Source organism: Canis lupus, chromosome 19 (genome assembly GCF_048164855.1).
Source record: "Canis lupus baileyi chromosome 19, mCanLup2.hap1, whole genome shotgun sequence".
Classification (NCBI taxonomy): domain Eukaryota; kingdom Metazoa; phylum Chordata; class Mammalia; order Carnivora; family Canidae; genus Canis; species Canis lupus.
Genome location: NC_132856.1, coordinates 36762547 through 36788469, shown reverse-complemented (window position 1 = coordinate 36788469; position 25923 = coordinate 36762547). Strand labels below are relative to the sequence as shown.

Sequence of the window (25923 nt, the reverse complement as noted above, 5' to 3'; positions counted from 1 at the left end):
CATCCAAACTGTGTTCCCACAAGGCGTCAGCTGAGCTGAGCTGCTCCCTTTATGTCACTCCCTGCAGTTCCCACCCAGCCCTGGAAAGATCTGAGGTGAGTCGCCCTGGAAAGATCTGAGGTGAGTCACTCTGGAATTGACTCAGGATCCCTCGAATGAGCTGGGTGCTCTTGCAAAAGTCCCCTTCCTTCTCTGTGCCCTGGAACATGAGCTAAAGAATCAGAGGAGCTGGATGCATCCCTCCAGCCCTGTGAGCCACCCACGTGGATATTTTAGTGCTGCTTTGCATTAAGTATAGTCACAAACATCCAACTCAGAGGTGTTTGGCAACTAAATGTGACCATTCTATTATGGGTTTTGAAATGTTTGGAAATCTGACCCCTGATTTTGTTAAAATCTCTTTGGTAACTGTTATTAGGTGGTGACCTAATAAGAAATTATTAACTGGGGAGCTATAATTTAGAAGCTTATAATTTTCTTAATGGACATTGATTTGTGTAACCCTGATTAAAATACAATGAAGCCTGAGGCTTAAATGTTTTATTCCAAAAGGTTGAAAAGATGGGAATTGACTCTAGAAATGTATTGGCTGAAAAACTTTATTGAAATAATATTATTTGAAGAGGTTTGTGAGCATAAAACGATGTGACAAAAAATACTTGATGCCAGCTCCCATGGCCTCAGAAAGCTGAGGGAATATAGGGTTCTTTAGATGAAGTCTGGAAAAATGCTTCCAGATTACCTCAGGAGTGAAAAGAAAATTATTATTCCATCCCACGGCCCCGCTAATTCTTTTCAGCGTTGATTCTGTCAAGTAATTAGAATCCAAATGGAGGAAACATTCATAATTGTCACTTATTACACTCTACCAGAGGTGACTGCTCCCGAGAAGTTCTGGCAGGACAAAACCAAAGCGATTACCAGAGAAATATGCGGGCCAATGATCAGGCCTTCCTACACACGTTCCCAGAAGCCAGTCGCAGACTGGGTGGGGATGGTGGCAGATTAAAATAGGCCTCCACAGCTAGGAGTCTCCAAGGAAAACCTTTTGCTATCGAGTTGTCAATCAAGTGATGAGTCCTGTTTCCACTCCCTCTCTCTTACCACAGACATCCATCGTGTAGCTCTTCGTTACTTAAAAGCATGTATAAGACAGTCTACCCTCCCCCACCATGTACCACAAGGAATACTTCAGAGGTGAAACATGCACTCATTTGGGGGGGGGGGTTGTATATTTAAAACACCTCCTCCCCTTTTATCATTGTATTTCTTCACTTGGCATAGGCTAAGATACAAGGTGTGTCGGCTGCTGTGAGGATGTCCCCCCCACCCCAATATTTGAAATAATACCATACCTTAGAGATTAATGTTCAGGCTTTACCAAGATTATAATAAACGAATATTGCTTTGATCTAAATATTTTTCAAACAGTTGTTGCTGATCGCTCTCTCTCCCCTATAATCTTTTAAGAAAGCCTTTGGACTTGCCAGTCTGACACCCAGGGGGACATGAGTGCAGCTGCCTTTCCTTCCCCCTCATCGCGAGGATACTCTGTTCTCAGTTTCACCCAAATTAGTCCCAGGATTTCACTTGTCTTTTTTGTCCAACATTCCATCATGCAATTCATTAAAATCTTCACATGAAATATTTAACAGATGAGTTATGTCATAATTCACATTACGGTTTTAAATTGTTATTCATGTGGTAAGTCATTTATCCTGGACATTAGCAGACCTCTGGAATGGGCTTGTATTTGATGTAAGGAAGGTTAGAATTCTTTTCCTCAACACCCCAGAACAGTGGCCTTATTCCAAACCCCTAGTTGATCATGAAATATTCCCCGAAAAGTGACATTCAGATTCATTGTTAGTTCAACTTGCAATTAACTATGTTGAAAACAAACAGAGGAAAACATTTAAACAAATGTGGCCTGGCTCACAGCTATTCCAGTTGACCGTTAATTAAGGCAAGTTGGAATCCAAATGTGCCAGGCCTTGTTACTATCACCGCTAGCGATCATTGCCATTGTACACAAAGGAATGAAAATTCAGGGGCTCTGTCAAAGGGGGGATGAGGACAGGATGGGAGATATTAAGCCAGCTGAGTAAAAGTAGCCAGTACCCTGCTTGAGAAATATGACAAGTAGGAGCTCATTATCTGGATGAGGTAACAAACGTATGGCCAGCTTTTATTTGTAGAATTTAGGTTGTCAGAAAACTTGTCCCAATCTTAAGTCATGAAATACGTGGGATATTCCTAACAGATATTTTATTTATCAACTCATTAGAGTTTTATTTTCTCTAATAAAGATGCAGGGTTTTTTTTGTTTTGTTTTGTTTTGTTTTACCATATCCCAACCCATGGATTGGGATCTATTAGAAAATGCTCCTGTTTGTGGGCCACTCTGACTGAAGGTCACTCTGGAACCTTTCTCTGCCCAAGCACCAGGCTGAAATAATGGTCACCTGCTCCCAGCAGTGACCAGTCAATTGAGAAGCTTTGATAGTACCCTGGCTGACGAGCACCTGGAGCTGATGGTGCCAGTTTCAGGAACAGTAACCCTCTTGGATTCTGTATGCAGACCTGTCTAGCCTTGTCCCGAGTGTGCATAAATGATCACAATTCCAGAAGAGGCATGTGGTAGTGTTTGAACAGTGGGGCACAGCATTCCTTAATCCCGAGGGGGAAGACTCCATTCTAAAAGCTTGCTCAGCTGAAAGAGAATGATCACTTTCTGTATGTTGCTTCATCTTGCCAGTGTTCATATAGTCTCTATCCCTCTTCTTTGGTATCATAATTTAGTTAGGCGTTTATCCACCAATATTACACCATAGACATTGCTAGCAGTGAACAGTGTGGATTCATGATGGATGAAATTTTTGTTCAGTCTCAATATCCTGGCAGGAAAGACTGTGTATGGTTTTGAACAGCAAGAATAAAGGATAAAAACTCTATGAACAAATCATAGCAGGAATGTTGACAACACCATCAAGCCTTTAGAGTGTTCTAATGCACACCATTGTACTTTGTGCCATTTTTCCCCAGCCCACTAAAGTTCTGTTCAGAAGCTAAAGCTAGTATGACTCTCTTTGCAGGGACAGAGAGGTGAAGTAATACATCCTTTGCACACATCCTTAGCCATCTTATAAACAGGATTCACATCCAGTTCTCTTGGTAAAAATTTTCCTGGTTATAATTTATTGGTGGTGGCTAGATTATTTTTCTGTCTCCTGGATGAGCTCTCAAAGCGTATGTGAATATATTGTGTGGCTGGAGGATTGGGCAAATGGAAGTAAGGGTGTTTGTGCGAGCTTGCGTGCCAGGCATGGTGAGCACCATTTTACAAACCGGATTTGTGCTCCTAGGGGTATGTTGCAAGTTGAGGCCAAGCCCACAGAAAATTATTTCTAAATGAATACAATATGAAAAAGTTATTTTATTTCTAATTTTACATGTAACATTGTTCTTTGGTGAGTCTCGGATTACACTTGAATGCATGTCTATTAACCTGATATGAGATGCATGCATGATTTCATCTTGAATGCATTTGAATATAATAGCACTGGAAATGTAATTTGTATTCTCAAATTTTATAAAGCAAAATAAATAAATCTTGGGGGTGGTAGCCACATTGAGCATATTGCATTGATTTCTTTGGGTTTCTCTCAAACTAATTACCAACTTCCCTTTGCAAATCCAGGTCTTCTCACATTGGCAGCTCTATCTGATCTAAATCCCCTGTACCTAAGTCATCCTTATTTTTTGCACCTCCAGGGAGTGGGTAGTGTGGACAGGTCTGTGGAGAACTTTACCACTGATCCTTAAAGAATGCCAATACTCAGTTCTCTGTGATTGTTCCTGTTATCACTGATCTCTGTCCAATAGGACCCTCTGTGATAATAGGAATGTTCTAGATCTGCATGATCCAGTACAGTGGCCACTAGCACCATGTGGCTATTGAACACTTAAAATGTGGCTAGTACAACTATGGAACTGAATTATTAATTTTATTCTATTTTAATTTAAATAGCCACACATAGCTGGTGGCCACTAACTTGGACAGGACAGAACGAGAGCATTTGCGGTCAGCTGTTCATCCCAATTCAAGCACAGTAGTCATTGACATCCTGCTGGATGTTAATGGCTGGATGTTAGGTGGATGATGCTCTGTGCTCACCTACATCCACTCTGGGAATCCTGAAGTGCTATCCTCTTTTCAGCAATTTGATTGCTCTCTTCAGGTTCCCATGCCGGGCTGTCTTGACTTCATCTCAGTAGACCCACCACCTAGCACATCCTGGGTTTCTGATAAACATGGAGGAAGAAAAGGAGGGGGGAGTAGGTTGTAAGGAAGTTAGAAAGTTGGGGAAAGAAGAAGCCTGGAACCTACTTCATTGAAGGTATGTGGTCTGCTCTGCTGAGCTGAAAATCTGTACTGAGGCCTTCCTTGAGTACTGAGAAGAGTTACAGGAACGGTAACCTGAACAATTCAAACCCAAAGTGATGTCAGTGCTCCGGATGCCTGAATATTTTCTGTGAGAGGCTCTGGGGCTCTTGGGGATGGCAGTTCTCATAACGATGATTTTGTTGTTTTGCTGGTTTTCCAAAGACCATCCCAGTATCTCAGGGTCACTGTCCTGGAGGCTCACACAATACCAGCACTTTGGGAAGGATACATTTTTCTGGGTCTGTTCCACTCCTGGAAGGGGAGTGAGATGCTGTTATGGAAAGGGGGCTCTTCTCTCCTCTCCATAAAAGCCCCAGTAGGAGTCTGAGAGCATTTGTAATCAGATGGAAGTGAAGAGCACCATGAACTCCAGGAGAAATATGCTGATGATTTTCTGGACTGTCTAGAAAATTTTAAACCCCAGGAATGGTGTTTTTATTTTCCTCATTCTCTTTGGGACTTGGGTTTCACTAAAGCATTTTCTGTCCTTGTTTTCCTTATTAAATTAGCAGGATTGACTTGAATCAGAATATACTGGTATGGCTTAAAATGTTGTTGAAAGAACAAAACAGACAGGCATGACAAATATCTCAGGTTCCATTTGGGAATATGTAGGAGGTGGGGGAAGAGAAAGGGACTTGCTGAAGTAATAATAATGATTTTTTTCTGATAAAAGTTGAAAAAAGAAAAAAAAAACATGTGAAACAAAAATAAAGGAAAATAGTGAAAGGACTCTGTTTGTGGAAGCTCATATTTGTTTTCTTGGCCAGAGGATGCTCCTGAAGCATTTTTGTTTGTTTTGGGGGGGAGGCAGTTTTTATTCTGATTTTTTTTTTTCGGTGTGTTTTTCCCACTTTAAATCATTTTCATGCTCAAGAAATCATTAGCCAAATGTACCAAGTGGCTGTGGCTGCTTAACTCCTCTCATTCTGGTCTCCACTGTCTGGGCCCTTTGCCTTCTTCTTCTTCAAGGCTTCCATCGTGGATCTTCTACAATATAGATCTGAAGTCCTGCCATTTCTCTACTGAACCTGAAATGGCTCCTCAGACCCGATAGCAAGTGTCCACAAACTTTTTCAGTAAAGGGCCAAATAGTAAGTATTGTAGGCTATGTGGGCACCTTCAGCCTCTGTTGCAATGATTCAGTATCCCAAGGGCCTACAGGATACTCTTCAGAAGACACGATGGTCTTTTAAAAAGCTGCATCATTTTGCCTGTGCTATTTCTGGACTTGGATTACCTTCTTTCCTCTGTTCTTACTTTTCCTGCCAGTGGGGTCCTTGGGTATAACCTTACACGAAGCTTCTGCCAGGCCAAAGCCACTCCATCCTCTGTGCTCCACAGTCCTCTCTGAAGCCTCTGACATTGAGTTTACCATGTGGCTACTCCCCAGCTAGACACCATGGGAGTGTGTTCTCATTCCCCTCAGCACTCAATGGAGAGCTTGACATAGGGAAGGCCACTGAACCAATGGTCATGAAGTTGACTTGCCAATGAGCTTGTGATCCTCCTCATCACAGAGAAGTATGTTAGCTTGTAGGTGAAAATGCTACAAACTCAGATGTGCTACAGAGACCCAGGGGCCAGGGTTGCTGGGAGGGGCGGGGGGCAGGGGCGGGGGGCAGCCTTCAAAAACACAGCCAGGGCAAAACCAAGCAGACAAGGCAGTCAGGACTGTCAGGAAGCCCTGTGGCATCAACCTCACAGCCCATATGGGGGTGAGTGAGGAGCGAGGAAAGCCGTGTCTAGTTTAGGGCATCAGGAGCAGGGAGGGGACGCAGCCTGCTGGAGGGGGATCAGAGAGAAGCAGCCCGCATGATTAATGGGACAGAGGGGCTGACTCAGGAGGAAAGATTAAAGCGCTCTGAGGAGCTGGGGTACAAGCTGAAAGGGGCAGATGATAGCAGGCTTCAGGAATGTGAGATGGATAAACACCCAGGAGGGAGCAGCAAGCTTCATTAGGGAGGTAAAAATTGGGGGGTGGGAGTGCTCCATCAAAGAATGGAAGGGGTTCTCAGAAAGGGCATGGGCTGCTGATGGGGAACTCAGGTAATGATAGGTGGGCCAGGGGCAACTCTGGGCTGTTGGAAGAAGAAACACCATGGAAAGGCCACTGTGGGGTGATGCTTTCAGGAAACCCTCTGCTTTATCCTTTAGCACCTGGAAGCCTGCCATGGCTGTTGACCATGTCCCTCAGAAGTGCCCTTAGAGTTACTCTGACTGCCACCCTGGGAAGAACTGGCTGGGGAACAATGTAGGGGGAAAGCTGCACAGAGAAAATACACAAAAGACGAGAGACAAGCTCATTTCCACCCTCCTCCTAGATACCAATGAGTGGATGTCACAACAACTTGAGGCCCTCTGTCCTGAAGTCAGCTTTTTGCCATCCCTCCCTGTCTTTGGTAGAACCAGAGATATTCATTCCAAGCCACTTCTTAAGGGAAGGCTCTCACCTCTGCCGGCTGGGGGATCTGAGCAAAACCCAGCCTACACCCTGGTCTGTAGCTTCCCCCATTGGCTCATCCCCAACAAGGATACAGCCTGTCAGGTGTTTTGGAAGATAAGAAGTATTTGAATCCACAGCAAACAGCCTTCAGCCTCCAAAATCAGGTTCCTTCAAGTAATCTCTGAAATTTTCTCCAGGGCTAGGAAGAGCAGCTTGTGTCGTAGTCTGACAAAGAGGTCCATGTTGTGGCAGGTCCTCGACAGCCAGTTAACCAGGGCCTTTGGAACAGCCATGCTCAACCCTGGCTGTGCATTAGATTCACTAGGGGCTATTTTTCAACTCCCCATGCCCAGACACCACTCCCAGGAGTTCTGATTTAAATGGTCTAGGTATGGAGGGGGAAGGCAACCAGGCATCAGTACTTTTTCTTAAAGTTCCCCAGGTGGCTCATATAGGTGGAGAGTTGACCCTGAAAAACTTCTATTTGGGGGTGATTATAGTTCATGTTTATGTTACTCCTCTTTCTCTAGAACTACTGACTGTAATATGACCTGAAAGTTTTCTTAAAAGCAAGCATTTACCGATGGGCCATCTGTGTGCTCAGCATCTTGCTGGGGGCAGGGATCCAGTGAGGAGGAAGAACAGGTGCCTGCCCTTGGAGAGCTTATGATCTGGAGGATGGAGGACACTTTGAGCAAAGCAGGATGAATCCAGAGTGCTGAAATGGTGCATTTCAGAGACTTCCAATCCTGCATATGGCAGCCAGGCTTAGGTCTAGCCCTATCCTAGGGTTTGACATGCTGAGTCCAAAGGTTGAAGATGAGTCCCTCCCAGTGTACATACCCCAGTCAACCTTGAATCTCAGGGCTTGCTTCAACAATTCTTCTAGGAAGGAGGAATGCACTTGACAGTTTTAAGAGTAACAGCCTCTAGGAATCTTCCACTTCCTGAAGTCAGCATGGCAATGATTACCTGAGGGGGATCAAACATGGCGACATGCAAGATCTTAAGAGTCTTGAGTGAACTTTTTTTTTCATAATTGTGTATTTCCTTTGGTGGCAATTATTATTTCAGTTGAAGTTACTTTAGGTATTTAAGTAAAAGAAAAAGTGTGGAAAGATAGCTAACAATACCGGTGGTGTGCAGATGTGGCCAAAATTGGTGAGGTTGTGTGCAACGGACTGAGGTTTGCAAAACTGCCCTGGGATAAATGGTGTCCCGTGTGGGGTCCAGTGTTTCCAGCCCAGAATCTCACTCTGTCTTTCCAGACTCCTCTAACATCTTCTCACCATGTGATGAGCTTTTTGCTCTGCCTTGAGCACTTTCCGAAATGGTTTCAAGCATTACATCATTTTGGCTTCACGGAGAGAAACAGCATGAGCTTGTTCGTGTCCTCGTTCTAAGGTTCCACCAAATGCTACATCCCAAAATTTCAAGTCACTTTCTTAACTTCTTCTTTCTGTATGTTTCCGTCACTAGAGGAACTGTTGCTCGAGGGATCCTTTCATGACCAAACAGAACTGCATAATTCCCTCAAAGTTCCTGGGGAGGGAAAATCATCATCATTGAGATGTGGATACTGGGGGCCAGTTTAACTAAGTCACATCATAGTCAAGTGACTCACTTCCAAACACCAGCCTCATGACAAGTGCTTTCCAAATGTTATATCTCAAAAACACATGCATGGTATACATTTTAGACATGCAAGTTCATACGGTAATAACTGTAACAAGAACTCTGAAGATGCAGTGGTTTTCTAAATATGCTGTCTTTTCTTCATTCCTGTTTTTAGCCTGGGTTGGGGAGGGGAGTGACCACAAGTGTATGAGTTTTAGAAACACACAGGTCACATGGCTCCAAAGAGTCACCTGCACTGTGCTCAGTTTGCTCTATGTCAAAAGTTCTGTGAGTATAATTAACCTTGAGAATTCCTTACCTGAAAGATAAAATGTCGTGGTTGTAGACTTCACTGTAAGTTTAGTTTTTAAGCGTTCTTATCTGATATGCTTGCATCAGCTTCTTGCCGTGACAGATGATTTTCAATGATAATCTTAAATAATTGTGTGAAGGAATCTCTAATGCCTTGTTTTATTTATAATTTGTCCCAGCTGTAGGCATTCAGATGAAACTTGAATTTTTCCAGAGGAAGTTCTGGACTGCCAGCAGACAGGTAAGTTATAATCAGTGTATTGAAGCATTAGCGGCACTGTTATTATACAGGTGTTCACATTTGGGTACCCGGAGCCTAAAAGTGCCAGATTTCCGATGAATGTTTGTAAAATGAACTGCTGGCTGCTCAGATTACCTTTCATTTCACTGCAAAATAAAAGGTTGTCAGCATGTTAGACGCCACATGCTGGGAAAGCAGGCAATTTGCTCCTATAAACAGTTTTAATTGTGAAATCAAGAGAATGACCTTCCAAAGGAGAAGTTTTTCTTTTACCTGTTGGGGACTTTTGTGATTTTCCATAGTGACTTTTCTCTAATCTCGTGATGTCTGGTTGTTGATTTGTGAATTTCTTTATTTCACTTTTGAAGTCCTTTGCATAACTAGATCTGACTAAGCATGCATCTACCCTCTTTGACCAGAGGATTTCTCTGCCTTGGAGAATTTGGGAGCCTTCTTGCCTTGTACTGTGTTCTCTGTACTGAGCAGTCTTAGTGGTATTTGTTTAGTAATTTGTTAGAAATGGCAATTTTGCTCAATTCGAATTGTTGGAATGGTATTTCTTAAATAAATGCTTAAATTAACACATTAGGAAACTATAGACTAAGAAAACAGAGGTTTTTTTTAAAAAAGCCATTAGGATCTATTAATTTAAAATTAAGTAACAGCACAGTTATACTTTTTATTACTCAAAGACTTGAGATCTTAAAAAGATATCAATATTGAATGTCAATGTAAATTAAAATAGACAACATAAATTAAAATGAAAAAGAGCCAGTTACCTCCCAATAAATTGTCTTTTATATTACTCTTTGGAACTGGTATTGATCCTGGGGAAGGCAGACAAGACACATCTTGGAGCATTCCCTTTGGTTGAAATTTGGTATTTGCATAAAAGGCAAGGACTTCTTAAAGCTTGTCCTTGAATAATTAAGTGGCAATCATAGCAGATGCTGGAATGTCCAAGTAACGCATTTCCCCTTGCTTTCACCTGACCCCACAGTGTGCCTCTCTGGATGGCAAATGCTCCATCAGCTGTGATGATGAGGTAAGACAGCTCCCTGGCCCTATTTCTGCCCTGGTCAAGGGGACCTGACAGGGGGTGCCTTCTCACAGAGGGAGTGCCACTGTAAATACAGCCTTGTCTGACAGATTGCTCCTGACTGAGCTGCAAAAACCCAAGGAAATTTCTTTCTTTCTTTCTTTCTTTCTTTCTTTCTTTCTTTCTTTCTTTCTTTCTTTCTTTCTTTCTTTCCCTCCCTCCCTCCCTCCCTCCCTCCCTCCCTCCCTCCCTCCCTCCCTCCCTTCCTTCCTTCCTTCCTTCCTTCCTTCCTTCCTTCCTTCCTTCCTTCCTTCCTTCCCTAATCAGCTAGTTTCTGAGAGCTGGAAAAATGTGCTTTAAATGTCCCACATAGGGTGGCTCAGTCAGTTAGGCATCTGACTCTTGATTTTTGGCTCAAGTCATGATCTCAGGATCAGTGGGGAGTCTATTTGAGATTCTCTCTCTCCCTCAGCCCTCCCCCTCCACTTACCTGCTCCCCTCCACCCACATTCTCTCTCTCTGTCTCTATCTCAAAATAAATAAATAAATATGCCATGGACAGCACTATTGGAATTTTGGCATTTTATAAGAAATAATACAAATTACTGCCCTTTGAAGTTCACATTATAGTTCTCAAAGCTTTTATCTCTTCTCATCCTGGTAACAACCCAATGAAATGGATAGGAATGCTCATACTGTTTGGCAGAGAAGGAAATGGAAAATGAGAGAAATTGAATGACTTGCTTAATTTCATGTAATAAATGAGCTAAAAATCTGAGGAGTTGAAAATCCAGAATTATTCATTCTGGTGTAATGCTCTCTCTCAGAACTCTACTCTTTCCCTCCCTTCCTTTTTATCTCTCTCCCACTCTGTCACTCTTTTGGGAAGAGGAATTTGAATCCCACTCATGAGCAATAGAAGAAAAAAATGTACCACTGTCCTAAGTCTACCCATCGGATTTATGTTTTCACAGTATTCAATCTCATACGTCCTCTGCCCCTCAATTCAGAGCAAGCAGGTGTGCAGGGGCCTTTCGTGGTGGCTCAGGTAGCCTTTCTTTCTCTGCATTAGTTAAAACATTAGTCAATACATGAATTGGAACTTATAAATAATCATGTTTATTGTCCTTCTGGTTACCACAGGGATTTGAGAAATCCCAACCAAATTTAGTTTCAACATAGAAAGCATAAATTAGAGGGGTGCCTGGGTTGCTTAGTTGGTTAAGTGGCCAACTCTTGATTTTTGGCTCAGGTCTTGATCTCAGGGTCCTGGGTTGGAGCCCAGCACTGGGCCTCGCACTCACCAGGGAGTCTGGTTGAGATTCTCTCTCTCTCTCTCTCTCTGCCCCTCTCCCCACTCATGTGTGTGCTTTCTCTCTCTAAAATAAATCTTTAAAAAAAGAAAGAATAAATGAGAACTATATTTCAAAAAAAGTAGGCAAAAACAAGGAGAGAAATGTAAAAGGGAGTCCAGGATGAAGTTAAAACACAAAATGCTCAGTCCGTAAAGATCATAATTTTTGTATGAGTCACTATCCAAAGAGTAAAAACCAATGAGCTTTTTAGCAGAAGCCCAATTTTCTCAGACCACCAGATTAAAAATAATTTTCCCTTAGAAAAGAGCATTTTATGATCATTAACCTTTTCAGTAAGTTTGAGAATGCCATTCATAAAACAGCCAAGCAGCCTCAAACCTCTCTACCTTTGAGACATTGATTACATATTGGAGTACTCAGCTCAAGACAACACAGCCCAATGATAATACTGATTAATCAGTGTCATGAAGCCCTGTGTTAAGCCCTCACTTGTATAATGGGTACAACTACTAATCCCAATTTACACCAAGAGATCTAAGGATAGTTCATTGGTTAGTTGGGTTAGTGTGGATGGTTGGTTGGCTGGTGGGATGGATGATGTTTTTGGATAGTTGATTGGTTGATTGGCTACTAGGTGGTTGCATGGATAAACAGATGAATAGCTGGTTAAACAAGTTGATGAATAAAACCAGAAGCAGTAACTTTCCTATATCCATACTGCCTCTGTACATCCTCACATATAAAAGGAAGTGGAAATGGGTGCCACTTAGAAACAACCAGTATATATTTGTTGTTCAATGAATATTTTCACAGGTGATAGGTAGCATGGTGGTTAAAGGACCAGCATATGAAGTTAGAATAACTAGCTTCATATTGTGACTCTGACAGCCATATGACCTTGAGCAAGTTTCTGAACATCTCTGTGGGGTTGAGAATATCTGCCTCACAGGATAATGGTGAGGAATGAATGAGATAATATATTTAAAAGTGCATGGCACAGCTCCTGGCAAACAGGTCAGCTATAAGCCAAAAATGTCTGCAGACTTTTTCTTCCCTCAGAGTTAGTGGTCTGAATCTCAGACAGCAATGGCATATGCACTCTGGGCACATCTGCAGTCTCCCCCAGGTATAGCAAGCACAAAATGCATGCTCTCCTCACTGCCGAATGATCATCAGTGAGCCTTGGGATAAGCCCCCATACAAATGTCAAGAAAAGTTTACAGGCTTGGAAAGTTAAGCATTGAGTTTGCTATATTTTCTGAGCTTCATCTGATGCTCAAATGTTCTCCTTTTGCCCTATGTAATGATTGTTCATTTCCCATTTCAACTCTAAGTTTGGCTTCAGGCAACTGGTTGACATAGTTTAAAATGAAAATGCGAGTCCTGGGCAGCCCGGGTGGCTCAGCGGTTTAGCACCACCTTCAGCCCAGGGTGTGATCCTGGGGACCCGGGATGGAGTCCCACGTCGGGCTCCCTGCATGGAGCCTGCTTCTCCCTCTGCCTGTGTCTCTGCCTCTCTCTCTGTTTCTCATGAATAAATAAATAAAATCTTAAAAAAAAAAAAAAAAAAGGAAATGCCAGTCCTGTCTTCCCAACCAAGCCCCTTCCCACCCTTTCAGCACACCCTTTCTGTGTGTCATTTTCTTTTCATGACTTTTAATTAAGCCTTTGAGACCGTGTCCCACCTTCTCCCCCAACTGCCCTCCAGTGATCAGGGCCCCATTAAAAACAGCTGTGAGGGCTCATTAAGTTCACATGCTCTGGCTTCTCCTCTGTGCTGAAGACCTGGCCCAACTCCCTCAGACTTATAAGACATGCTTTGCGTTGGACCCATTCCAGCCCCTCTGTGTCCCCCATCAGTGGATTCCCTGGGCCCTGGCTGGAGTGCCCTGGGCTGCTGGGTGGAGTCAGTATGGCCAGATGTCTTCCCATCTTGAAGAGTATACATCTCGGGTTGGCCCAGGCAGTGCCTGAGCTATGTGACTTGGGGGGGCCTGGCAGTGGGCCTGATTGAAGGCTTTTAAGGAACTCCGTTCTGTCCAGTCAACTTCAGAGCTCCAGAGGCAACACTTAAGACACTTATTCCCTCAAAGCATGTTTACTGAGCCCTTATGTGCCTGCTAGCTGCTGACCCCTGGGGATTTGATCCGAAGTAGAGTCAGAAATGCCTCCTTTCCTACTGGAACGAAACAGTTGGCTGGGGAGATAAGTGCATGTGATTATCAGCTGTGATAAGTGCTGTGAATTAAAGAATTAAACAAACACAGGACAGTCAGGAAGGCTTCCCTAGGGAGGCAACTTGGAAGTCAACTGAAGAGGGAGAAGGAGATGACATTGAAGACAGTGTTTGAAGCATGAGAAGAGCTTCTCTCACAGAGAACACTTACATGTGAGGCACTGAGGTTGGTGGCCACGGTCACTGCATCTATGGACACATGGTTGGCATTCAGATGGAAGTGGAGAAGGAAAGCCGTGCCCATGACACTATTGTCTCTCACTCTCATTTCCTTCTCCTGCTCACCTTTCCAACAGCCACCATCTCCTGATGAGAGCACCAAAATTTTGCAAAGAGCAGAAGATGAGGAAGTTCTCTTCTCTGGGGGCATTTGGAGGAGCTGTTTGAGGGCAATGAATGTATCTAAAACTTCATATTCAATTGCAGCCGCTGCCCTCACTTGTTCCAAAGGAATCGAGATTAATAATCATGACTAGACTTTGTCTATTTGTTTTAAGATTTTATTTATTTATCCATGAGAGACATAGAGAGACAGAGACATAGTCAGAGGGAGAAACAGGCTTCCTGCAGGGAGCCTGATGTGGGGAGCCTGATGCGGAGAGCCTGATGTGGGACTCGATCCCGGGACCCCAGGACCACAACCTGAGCCAGAGGCAGACGCTTAACCACTGAGCCACCCACGTGCCCCATGACTAGACTTTGTAAGTCCTTATAGGCATTTCCTCTGGAATCTGAAGGATACACTAGGGGAGGGCTAAATCTAAGCAACCTGGTGCCTCCATCTCTGGAACCACAGCCCAGTCAGGAGGGGGTTTGAGCGTCAGTGCAACAGCTATTGAGGGCAAGGGCACCACACTTCTTGCCAAAATAACCACTTTGCTACAAATTTTCTCAAAGACAGTGCCTTGATGTGCTAGTTGACCAATGATGAGTGGACACATCATGTGGTGTAAAGTAAGGGTCCATCTGTTCCACAAATATCAGGATTGAAGTTGTGAGAGCTGGAGGAAAGTAGGAAGGAGTGGTACCCTTGTGTGCCTGCAATGCAGAGACCCAGGCCCCACCCTGGGACTGGAAGAACCAGTCCTCCCCTACTCTGTCTCTCCCTCACTCCTCACAAGTGAAAACAACAGGTGGAGTGATACCGGGCTTCTAAGTGACTTGTTTCAAATCATTCCTCAGCCTGCACCAATCAAAACAAACAGAAGGCATCCCATGAAAGAAATGGCAAAACAGAAAGCAGAAAAGTTCAGCCAACCTGCCTGCCCAATCTCTTGCTATGAACTATGAAACAACGTCCCTTTCCGAGGAACTCTAAATTTGTAGCATCAGGGTATTTATAAAGATGGCACATAGTAGGTGCTCAATGAACATTGTTTGCTGAGTGGATGTAAGCACGGGTTCTTTGAGGACTTACTATGCCCAGTGCACCTTACACTGTGCTCAGCACCCTGCAGTCATCCACCCATTGAATCTTCCTCATGACCCTATCAGAGCTGTTGGTAGCTGCACATTTCAGTGAAGAAAACCAAGACACTGTTAAAAGACTTGGCTCAAAGTCACACTGTTAGCAATTGTCAGAGCCTCTGATTCTGAAGCAGGTATGTCAGTCTCGGAGCTAAACCACCTTCCTGGTAACACAAGCCCCATGCAGTGTTTCTCACTCCCAAGTACCTTCCCTCCCTGGCTCTTGTTACCACCTGTAACTGCCCAATTCCCACGGCCCAGCTGTGGGCTCTAACCTCAGAGATCTACCCAATCTGCCTTAGGGATGGGAATCAAACTTCTCTGAGCAATCTTGAATTTACCCAATAGTTGAAGAAAGATTTTTTTTTTTAAATCAAGTTCTCTCTGCCTTTGCATTTTTTTTCAAACAACCTCATCCCTACCTATGTTATCAAGGGTAGCTGTGGAGTAGGCACCTATAATACCTATCAAAATTTACAGAACCTCCAAGCCCCTCTGCCTGTCTGTCCCCCCTTAGGACAGGACAGTAAGTGGACACCTTCCAAGGTGGTTGACTTAATTTGGGGAGAAAGTGGCATAGGAAGGGAACTGAGAAAATATCTCCTCTGTTTTCTTTTACTGGGAGGGGAGGTAGAGTATGGAGAAGACAACTGCATGGTATTTGTTGTAAAGAGAGAGAAAGAAAACAATTGATCAGACTGGCATCTGGCAATTCTGTCCAGACCATCCCATAACCCGGTGTATTCTGCTCACCTAACTCCATTGGCTTACTCACCTCCACTGCACTTGCCAGTAATTTAATCCAAGCTCTTGTTGGCAGGGAGGTTTGTTCAGGAAATCACCAGGGTCACTAAATTTACCTAACAAAACAGTATTGCCAATATTCAACAGTATTTGAAAAACCAAATGACACTTTCAGATTCAGTAACCCAGGTGTCCATCAATGATACAGCATCCTTGATTTTGGCCTTGGTGTTCTCAATGATTTGTAAATCATGATGCTGGCAGTTATCTGCTACTTGCTTGATAGGGTAACCAAGTCTTTTTATAATCAGTGTAAACTTGAAATTCAAACTACCCATAAATAAGCATGGTACAGCATGTCTTCTGCCACCAAGTTCCTGTCATGGAATCCTAATTTAAGAGGGAGTTAGGGAATGGAGAAGTGAATTTTTTAAAAAAAACATGTTAAATGGAAACATAGCCCAAAAAGTAAATGCCAATTGGTAGTCGGTATAGAGAAACAAATGCTTAGTCCTTACCTAGAAGACCATGCCCACTATGTTGGAGCAAAATCTGAAGTATTTTTGGATAAAGTGGAAGCTTAGGCATATAATACTCCAGGAGCCTTGACTGGCCCTCCTGTTCCTCTTCCCATTTCTGGTAGGATGTTGACTAATCTGATCCACATGACTGGATCACTAGTCTATGTTTAGACTATAGCCTAGCACAACTCTATGAGATTGCTCTGGGAATTCCTAAGGGCCGGTGTCTTATCCTGTGATTGGAGATGATCTCCAACATCACTTTCATGGATTTCATGGAATCTTCCCTCTTTCTCAAGATTTTCAGTTGACTTTTTAATCTATTTGCCTTGTACTTGTTTTATGTTATCCAGTATATACAACATTAGACAGAGAGATAATGACCAAATATACAGGTCTAATGGCAAGGGTACTAATTGGCTAGGCATGTTTGAGTAGGAACTGATTTTATAATTAAGGATGAAGGTGGATGTGATGACTTTGGATTCTCTCTACAACTGGGAAGATTTAGTCAATATCCAAATGTGGAGGTCACTTCTGTATTTGTGTATTTATTGATTGAATGGAGGTTAACCTCCCTTTGCTTCAGTGTCTATATCTACAAAACGAGATTCATGACATTGAAGTAAGCAAAGATATGGATTTGTCTAACATGACCCAGTGTAGGTGGGTTAAAACTCATAGGAATATCAATGTAATCGAAAGCATTGCTATCCTGTCCTAGAAAACTTTCTGCAGTGATAGGAATGTCCACAAATATAATCACCAGCTTAAGGTAGAGCAGAGCACTTGAAATGTGACTAGTGTATCTAAAGAACTAGATTTTTTTTATTTTATTGAATTTTAATTCACATAAAATTGAATTTAAACCTGCATGTATTTAGTGGCTACCACAGTAGACAGCACAGCTCTATGGGATTACATTCATAATGCTGTCTCCTAAAAGTGGAGAAAGTTGGTCAAGACTATCATCCAGCAGGGCCCAGGTAGTGTCCTTACACTAAGAGCTTCTTCAAATAGAGTGGAACCAGGTTACCTAAGTCATTCACTCTGGCTCCTCTGTATAATTGAGACAAATCCTATTACTCACCAAAGCAGCCAACTCTTTTATAAAAGGTGACAGCAAGGCTTTTAATTTTCTGCTGATTCTCCACCACTACCTAGTAATAAAGGATGAATCTTTCGGACCAACTCATTGCTGGACTTTTGTGTCTAACTAAAACCACTCCACGGATAGGTCAACGTCCCAGAAAACAGCCATGCGGTGGCCTGGAGCTAGGGGGAATTTAGCTCAGGGTAAAGATATGTTACAAATTAAATGTTGCAGTCGGTATGGAAAAGCTGCAATAAATAGAAACTGAGTTACATCAAGGATGGAATTAAACCTTAAGTTTAAACTCCACAGCACTGTAATTAAAACTTAGCCTGTAGCAAATCATTCACTTGAGATTAAAGTAGTGTGGGGAAGCAGAAGTTTGGGTTTACCTTGCTTTCTACAATTTATAAGTCTGAGCTACCAAAAGCTAACAGCCCTGCCCCCAAATCCAGCTCCCAATTAAAAACACAGTTTGAAAACCTTTAGGAGACCTGAGGGGCCCCTTTAACAGAAGTCTGCCCCTTCCCCCCTGCCTAAGTCTATGAACAAATTAAAAAATATTACCTGGTCCCCTGATGGTCTTCTGAGCTGACACAGTGTTTTCATTAATACATCATTAGGGTAATGACATTGTGCTGGCGTTTTGCTTTCAAAACAGCCTGCACTTCAGCCACTGCGAATACAGACTCCAAGCCTGTGAACACTGTTCCTGGGAATAGTCTTCAGGTCATAGAAAGGGAAAAAAGAGAGAGAAACAAAAACCAAGGAAGACCAACTGTAATTTTTTTTTAATTTTTATTTATTTATCCATGAGACACACAGAGAGAGAGAGAGAGTCAGAAACATAGACATAGGGAGAAGCAGGCTCCCCTCTGAGCAGGTTGCCCAGTGCAGGACTCGATCCCGGGACCCCAGGATCATGACCTGAACTGAAGGCAAATGCTTAACCACTGAGCCACCCAGGCGTCCCTGTAATTAAGTTTTTAATGTGTATTCTCTTTATCCTAATCTGAGATGTTCAAGGCTTGCTTAATGTTTTGTTTTTGTTTGTCAGTTTGGCAAAGTAAACACTGGGGTCAGCGTAACCATGGCCTTAACTCCTAGAGCCAGCAAGCATTTCCAATTCCCCCCAAAACAACCTCAAGGAGGTTTCTCTCAGGTTACAAGTATGTCATTTTGTGTAAAAGCAGTCTGAGGACCCAAAGTTAAAACTCTGGTATATTTTTTTAATTTTCTAGACTGTGAACTGTTACCTCATAGACAATAATGGGTTTATTCTGGTGTCTGAAGACTACACACAGGTGAGTGAGAAATTTCTACCAGCTCTGAGTAAGGAGCTCATGATGTGCTTGGGGTATGGGGGAGCAAAGGATGGTGTTAAAACTTTGAGACAATGATCTATATTTAAGAGGTAATACCAGGAGATTATAAAACCTTATTTCTATCCCTCTAAAAATGTCACAGCCTACTTCTCAGCAGGCCCCAAAGAGTTTTTACCTCCCAGTTGCGGGGTGGGGGCAGAGCCCAGGGTCTGCTTTCTCGCTCATAAAATGTTCAATTTATAGAACTCTTTGCCTCAAGGATAGAGGTGCTTTAAAGAGTTTGGGAAATTTTAAGGAGATTTCCTTCTTTTGATATTTAGATACTTTTCCATATATGAATATATACATATATATATATTTGACACATACACGTATATATATATATACACATATATATACACAGATACACATACATATATATGTATTCCAACTTTATTATTCTTTATGGCTCCTTTCTAGTTGTTGCTTTTTAAAAATCAGCTACCTGAGTTCAGGGATTAACTTGAGCTCTCAACACTGAGGGACAAGGATCCAGAAAGAGGCAAAGAATGTTCTTCATTTGACTGAGCCTTGTGGGGTGTGGGACAGGAGGGAAAGAGATGGGAAGAAACCAAGCAGTGGGGCTGAGCACAGAAATCTCCACTATGCTTGAAAAACAAAATAAGAGTTCAAACCAATAGTATTGGCAGAGAGAAAACAGGTTTCTCCTTTAAAACTTTGTGCATAGAAAACCTTTTCTGCAATTTGAAATTAAATTAGCATATTCAAAGAAGGTAAAATACAGATGTGTTTAGCAGTGTGACATGACAAAGTAACAGTAGAGAAGGAGATGCATGGTCTCTGGTACCCCTCTTCCTTCCCTGGTGTAGGGGGTGGTGGGCCTATCACGTGACCTGCCTGAGCCTCCTGGCAGGCTCTGTAAATGGAGGATGGCAGAGGACCATTTTATAATGAAGTCCCATTTAAATCACTTGAAATTCTTCAGCAGTCAGCAGTACTATTAATGCCAAATAAATTAGCTAATTGTCCTTAAGTCCCTAAGGAGTCTGAGCTTAATGCCTTGTTAATTTATCAACACTGGCTCCAGGTCACATGTGGAATCGTACTTCAGTTTTCCTTCTTATCCATGAAAAGGTTGTGGGATTCTTAAATGCACCTGTGATGGGTGAAAAAAAATAGAGTCAGGAATCAAACTGCCCACACCCTGTCTCCTCGGACGCTGAGCACCGCCGGACATGGGACAGTTGGTCAAGATTAGGTCCGAGTGGGCCCGTGAAGCGAGGCCAGTCTGAGAGCAGGAGAGCCCAGGGGTCCCTGATACCATGTCTGTGTGGCTGGGAGAAGAAACCCCGACATCCAAGAGTCAGTGGAGCAGGAACCCAAGTTAACCACCTGTGAGGAGGAGCCCTGCCCCCTGCCGTGACGGTGGAGGGCTGAGATAGGAACCTGGTCCCAAGGTGGGGAGGAAGGGCATGTGGACACCTTGCAGTGGTGGGTTCTCCACTAGCCAGCAGCGTAAACCATTCGTTCCCAGCCAGGACGGGCGTGCATGCGGCGCTGCTCCCAGCCGAGCTCCCCGGGTGCAGGCCTGCAGCGCGGCCCAGGAGCCTGCCGGCCTGCTCTGCCCCAGCTTGTTCCGTGTTGTCTGCTTTCCTGCACCCCAATTAGGATAATTCTTCTTCATCTAACAACCAGTTCCATTGACACTGGCATATTTATACACACAAAATACAAACGTCCTAGCTCCCAGCGGCAGCACACACCCACAGCCTTTGCAAAAGGTTCCAGTTTCCCCCGGAATGAAACAGGCAATGCTCCACATTCAGCCAGTGAAATGTCATTTCCTTCTTCTTCCTCCTCTCTTTCTTGACTTTTTGGCAAAGTCTTTATATGCCTTTCTGCCTGAAAATTCCCAGGAGCGTGGTTGAAGTCACTCAGTGGTAATTTGAATCGGGATTTAGCTAATACAAAGCCTATGGAATTTATTAATTCAGGCTCTTAGAGTAATGCCCTCCACCCACCCACACATGAGCTATAAATCCTGCGAGCACCCACAGTAGACCTGGGGGCTCTCTACTGATCTACACCGGCTCAGTCCAGGGCGTTGGCAGAGGAAGGCTGTTGCCCCAAGCTCTGTTCTGCTGCATGGCATTCACCTTCCCCCAAGAGACCCTGATGCAAGCAGTTCCAAGAGACTAGAGGGATCCACCAGGATGTTAATCCTTCATCCCACCATTCAGAGTCTGCATATCTCAGCCAAGACCAAGATCTAGTCTGAGGCTCGAACATCAGCCTGGTGGTGGGGAAGGGGCTGCTAGTTCCCAAATGCTCCCAAGACAGCCCCACAGGTAAGGGTCAGCCTGGCCATGCTGCCCCTTGAAGGGGCTGCACTCTGGCCTGCCTTATTTGTCAACATAGTTAACTGCCCAGGGACAAAATTACGAGGATCCTCAGAAAGTGATGGTGAGAAAGGATGTATTCTCAACAGCAGGAAATTTATAGGGCTGATGAAGAGAGCTGCTGTATTTCCCTAAACAGGTCATCCAGGAATTATAAACAATCCTTTTTATTACTGCCTAGGAAGCCCTTTCTAAGCCCATTCCTGTCTATGATGTAGTGTTTTAATCACAAGGGACTGAGCACAGATTAATGCTTACCCCATCTGACCGTGTGCGCGTGCCCCCGCACGTGTGCACACGTTATGCAATGTGATGCGATGCCCCCCACCCCCGCCCCTGCCTTGTACCATGGAACATTCCCATCTGCCTACTAGTCTGCCCCTAATCCCATAACTTCTTCTGACTATTAAGACATTTTCCACTTTTATGTAACCGTGGTCCTGAAAACCTGCCTTTTGCTTCTGTCAGCACTGGAACGCACGCTGTGTCCATTCCTGATTCTTCTCTGGTGCTTGGGCACATAGTTTATCTCTGCGTCCTCTCGGGCTCTTCTTTTCTTCCCTGCAGACTGGAGACTTTTTTGGTGAGGTCGAGGGAGCTGTGATGAACAAACTGTTAACAATGGGCTCCTTTAAAAGGTAAGGATTTTATGGTCCCCTGCGCCCCCTGAAAAAAAGTTTGCCTAAATAAAATAAAACAAACCAAGGTCAAATAAAGCAAGCCCAGACTTGACCCCATGGCTGGTTTGTACTTGTGTTCATGCTCCAGAAGATCTTGCTGAAATTTGATGCCTCTTGCATGAGTGTTAAGAGTCACAGAAACTCAGCTCACAATGAGTTTCCTGTTCACCCAGCATAGGGTTTATTGGAGGCCAATATTGAAGTCAGAGCCTGCACTGGGATGCAATTGTAGCAGTCTTGAGCAAGTGATGGCAAAGAAGTAGGAAACGTTTTCCCCTGGTTAAAAACGAGAAGTGTATTTTGCCTCACATTGGCGAACTGGGGAAGCTTGTTGGAAATCTGGAAATCGGGGATGAAAAGTGACATTTACAGACCTGTCGATATAATTTGAGAAAATCAAATGAAAGCTCTCAGAACCTGCTCCCAGATGGAGGGGAATTTAAATCTGCTGCTAGAAGAAAACCCAGGTGATGCCAAATTCCAGTGGCAGTGGGTACTACTCACCTGGCCCTAAGTGAAGCTTGCGTATGACAGCTTCTGCGTGACCCCATGTCTCTCCTAGGCAGGCCAGCCGTGCTCTTGGGGACACAAAAGTCTATGGGAAAAGCCATCCCCCTACTAGATCAAGATGTCAGTAAGGTCCCCCTGCCACCTCACCGGGAACCAACATGTCACCCTTCCCTTGGCCTCCCAGGAAATGGCAGCCTTTGAAGTGGTGCTTTCGTGGGCACATTTGATGCTGTTAAGGACATAATAGCAGGCACTAGAGAAGTGGACCTGGGCTCGCCTGTGAGAACCGCTGCCGGTGGGAGCTGCCGGTGGGAAAGGCAGGCCGCTCGTTATGACTCCCTGCAGCTGAATGGCCAGGAAGTGTTAGCTCAGGAAATCGGACTTTTAAGCCAGTCCACAAGACCAACTGAGCGCTGTGCTGAAAGCAGGGAATTCAAAAATGATGACCCAATTTTTGAGATTCCATAGCTTGTTTGTGCCAGAAGGAGGAGAAAAAAGAAATGATATAAAAAACTGGCACAACTCCAGCACTTCTGCAATCTCTGACACACTCGCCTGCCCCCAGCCCGCCTGCAGCAGTGTGTTCAATTCCCTTTTTAAAATTCAAGTGCAGTTTTTTTTCCCCCTTTTTTGGCCAGGAGTCATTGTACACGTGCTTGAAAACTCCACTCGGAGCTGGGCTTGCGTTGCCATGGAGTTTTCCGTGACTTCTTAAAGCTTCCCAGGGCAGCTTCTGGATTGTCTGCTCCCCTGGTTGTTCCTATCTTTATGTGAATGTGTGCGTTTGTATCGTGTTCACTTGTTTTCGACTCAGTGGTGGGGGAAGACAAAAGATGAGAATAATCACACACGTGTTTCTCATTCGAAAGCATATTTTTCAACTTCTTTAACAAATTTTTTTTTTTCCTTTTTCCTCTTCGATACTCCTTTCAGCTTGGTGGGAGAAGGGAAAAGGTTGTAGTGGGATTTTAAATTCTCAGTCTTCTCCTTGATGTGAGTGAAGTGTGATTGGCATGAATCTAGAACTTTCTTTTCCTAGGAGAGTAGCTAACATATTTGAGAAAAGGGAAGGACCAGGGACTTTACTCAAATCTAATAGCATCTGTTGTCATCTGGGAGTCGGCTGAAATGCTCACAGGCCTCTTCGAAAGGGCCCACATCAAGGCCACAAGAGCAATGAGAGTTTACATTTTGGAGTTGATGGATTGAATTCAAATCCAGCCTGTGATGTTTACTAGCTGTGTGCCTTAGAATGAGTCAGGTTACCTCTCTAAACTTTGGTTTCCTTACGTGGAAAATGAAGGTGATAATTACAATTGCTTGCGCAGGCTGCCGTCAGACTTAATGAGATAATAATGAGCAGAAAGTTCGTACACGGTGCCTGGCATATATTAAAGGCTCAATAATTGGTAGCTGCTGCTGTGATTTGTATTGTTGTGGATCTTTGCTCAGTTTTGGCTTTGCTTTCTGCTTGGCACCAGGTGGTGCTCCTTCTGCACTCTCACAACACGCAGCAGGCTTCCCATGGCAGATGCCTAGCGAGGGGGCCTCTGTGTTGGGGCACTGCAGTGCCTACTCCAAGCACAAGGGTGACAGTCCTTTCATTCAGAGAAGACCTGTATTTCAGGAGCACTGAGAGGCTGTGTAGCTGAAAGTACCTGGCAGTACTCAGGGATAGAAGTCGCCCCTGAACACAGGATGCCTGGAGGCTGAGTTGCTTTGGGGACCTGGATGAGCCCAGGTAGAGCTCTAGACGGGTTCCCTGCACTGACCTCTTATTTTCTCTCCTCTCGGTGTCTTGGACAAGTGCCTGGATGGCACAAGGTTTCTTGATTTGATCTGCTTATATCCAGCTTTGAAAACTGAGTTCCATAGACAAGAACCCTACAAACCATCTTCTCCAGAAAGAGCTAACAGAGAACACCTCCCTTTGTCCATATCCCTTTAGCTCTATCCCATGGTCCAGACTGGCTGCCCCTCTCTAAAACAAGATGATGCTTGTTTTCATGGCAGTGGATTCTTTCCCTCGATTGTCTGATCACTTACCTGGTGACCTGATGGTGGTTTTATTTTATTTATTTATTTTTAAAGATTTTATTTATTTATTCATGAGAGACAGAGAGAAAGAGAGGCAGAGACACAGGCAGAGGGAGAAGCAGGCTCCATGCAGGGAGCCTGACGTGGGACTTGATCCCGGGCCTCCAGGATCATGCCCTGGGCTGAAGGCAGCACTAAACCACTGAGCCACCCGGGCTGCCCCTGATGGTGGTTTTAATTAGCAGTGCCATCAGAGGGAAAGAATATCTACTTCTGGGTGTACAGGGCCACGGGGAAGAGAGAGAAGCCATAGATTTGTGCAAATTACTAACTTGAGGGAGCTTTGAGAAAGTTCTGCAGCAGCGTGTGCAATCTTAGATACAAAGTGGTCTCTCTTGGTCATTTTAGCTAAGTTTTTTACTTGACTCTGTTTACCCCGCTTACATGTGACATTAGTATCCAGGGACCAAAGAAGATACCAGTATCTTCAGGAGTGTGAAAGTAATGATCACAATAGCTACCTTCCCTGAGCACCTAGACTGCACCAGACCTGGGCTGCAGCTGACACATCTCACCTCTTGCAGTACTTCTCAACAATTCTGTGGGACAGTACTAGCTGCATAATTTGCAGGGCCCAGTGCAAACTGAAAATCTGGGGTCCCTTGTTCAAAATGTTTTAAGAATTTCAAGATAGTGACAGCAGAGCATTCAACTAACCTTGGGATCTAGGTACAGGGTTCTATGCAGTTACACAGGCTGCATGCCTATAACACTGGCCATGGGTGTAAATATGCCCATTTTATAGATGGAAATAATAAGGCTTGGAAAGGCTAAGAAGTTGCCCTAAGCCTTTGTGTAAGAGAGCTGGGTTCAAACATCCAGTAGTCTGAGCAGAGAGAGAATATCTAGCTTCTGCCCTTAACCTGGTTCTGTGTACAGGTGCATTGTGTTGTGCATGGAGCTTCGTTCAGTTCTGTTTGAGAAGGGAGAGGTGGCTGAGGAAGATGTTGGCTCAGCGGTGTCTTATCTAGACAAGCAGAATTTTCAGGATGGGAGGCCAGCTGAGCGATAGCATCGTGCAGATTTCTTTTAGCTGAAGTTGATAACTCTTTAAAGCAAGCTATGTTCCCAGGCTTCCTGTAATTTCTCATGAGATACCATGCCCCCACTCAGCTTTTTGTGTTTCAAACTGAGAACTTCCAAGTACTTCTTCATTCTTACCACAGAGCGAAAGTGGACTCCCTGGGTAGTGACTCATTTAGGGTTTTTCAATTTAGCTATTTTTCTTTTTTCACTCATATTCACAAGAGCCTTGCTTTCATATTTCTCAAAATCCACACTCTGTGGGTTCTCTCTGCTGTCATTGGCAGTGACATCACCCCTCTTATGATTACTAAGAGAACATCTAGTTTCAAAATATTTTTCTTAGAATTCTTCTAAGAATAATTGCTTTGAATTCATTTATCTCCTCCCTTCTTCTCCCCAGTGATTCA

General features: G+C 43.9%; 1 protein-coding gene across 10 annotated transcripts in view; it reads left to right on the top strand.

Moving 5' to 3' along the window:
* The window catches only part of CACNA2D3 (calcium voltage-gated channel auxiliary subunit alpha2delta 3), a 945543-nt gene that overhangs the window by 848535 nt on the left and 71085 nt on the right, over positions 1 to 25923 (top strand). For all 10 annotated transcript variants that reach the window (XR_012011921.1, XM_072785849.1, XM_072785848.1 and 7 more), the window contains 4 exons: positions 9002 to 9063; positions 10064 to 10108; positions 18721 to 18783; positions 21771 to 21841. Coding sequence is in view for 9 of the 10 variants with exons in the window: in XM_072785849.1 (XP_072641950.1) it covers positions 9002 to 9063; positions 10064 to 10108; positions 18721 to 18783; positions 21771 to 21841 (241 nt within the window). In the remaining variant the exon portion in view is untranslated. The remainder of the gene's footprint in view (positions 1 to 9001; positions 9064 to 10063; positions 10109 to 18720; positions 18784 to 21770; positions 21842 to 25923) is intronic.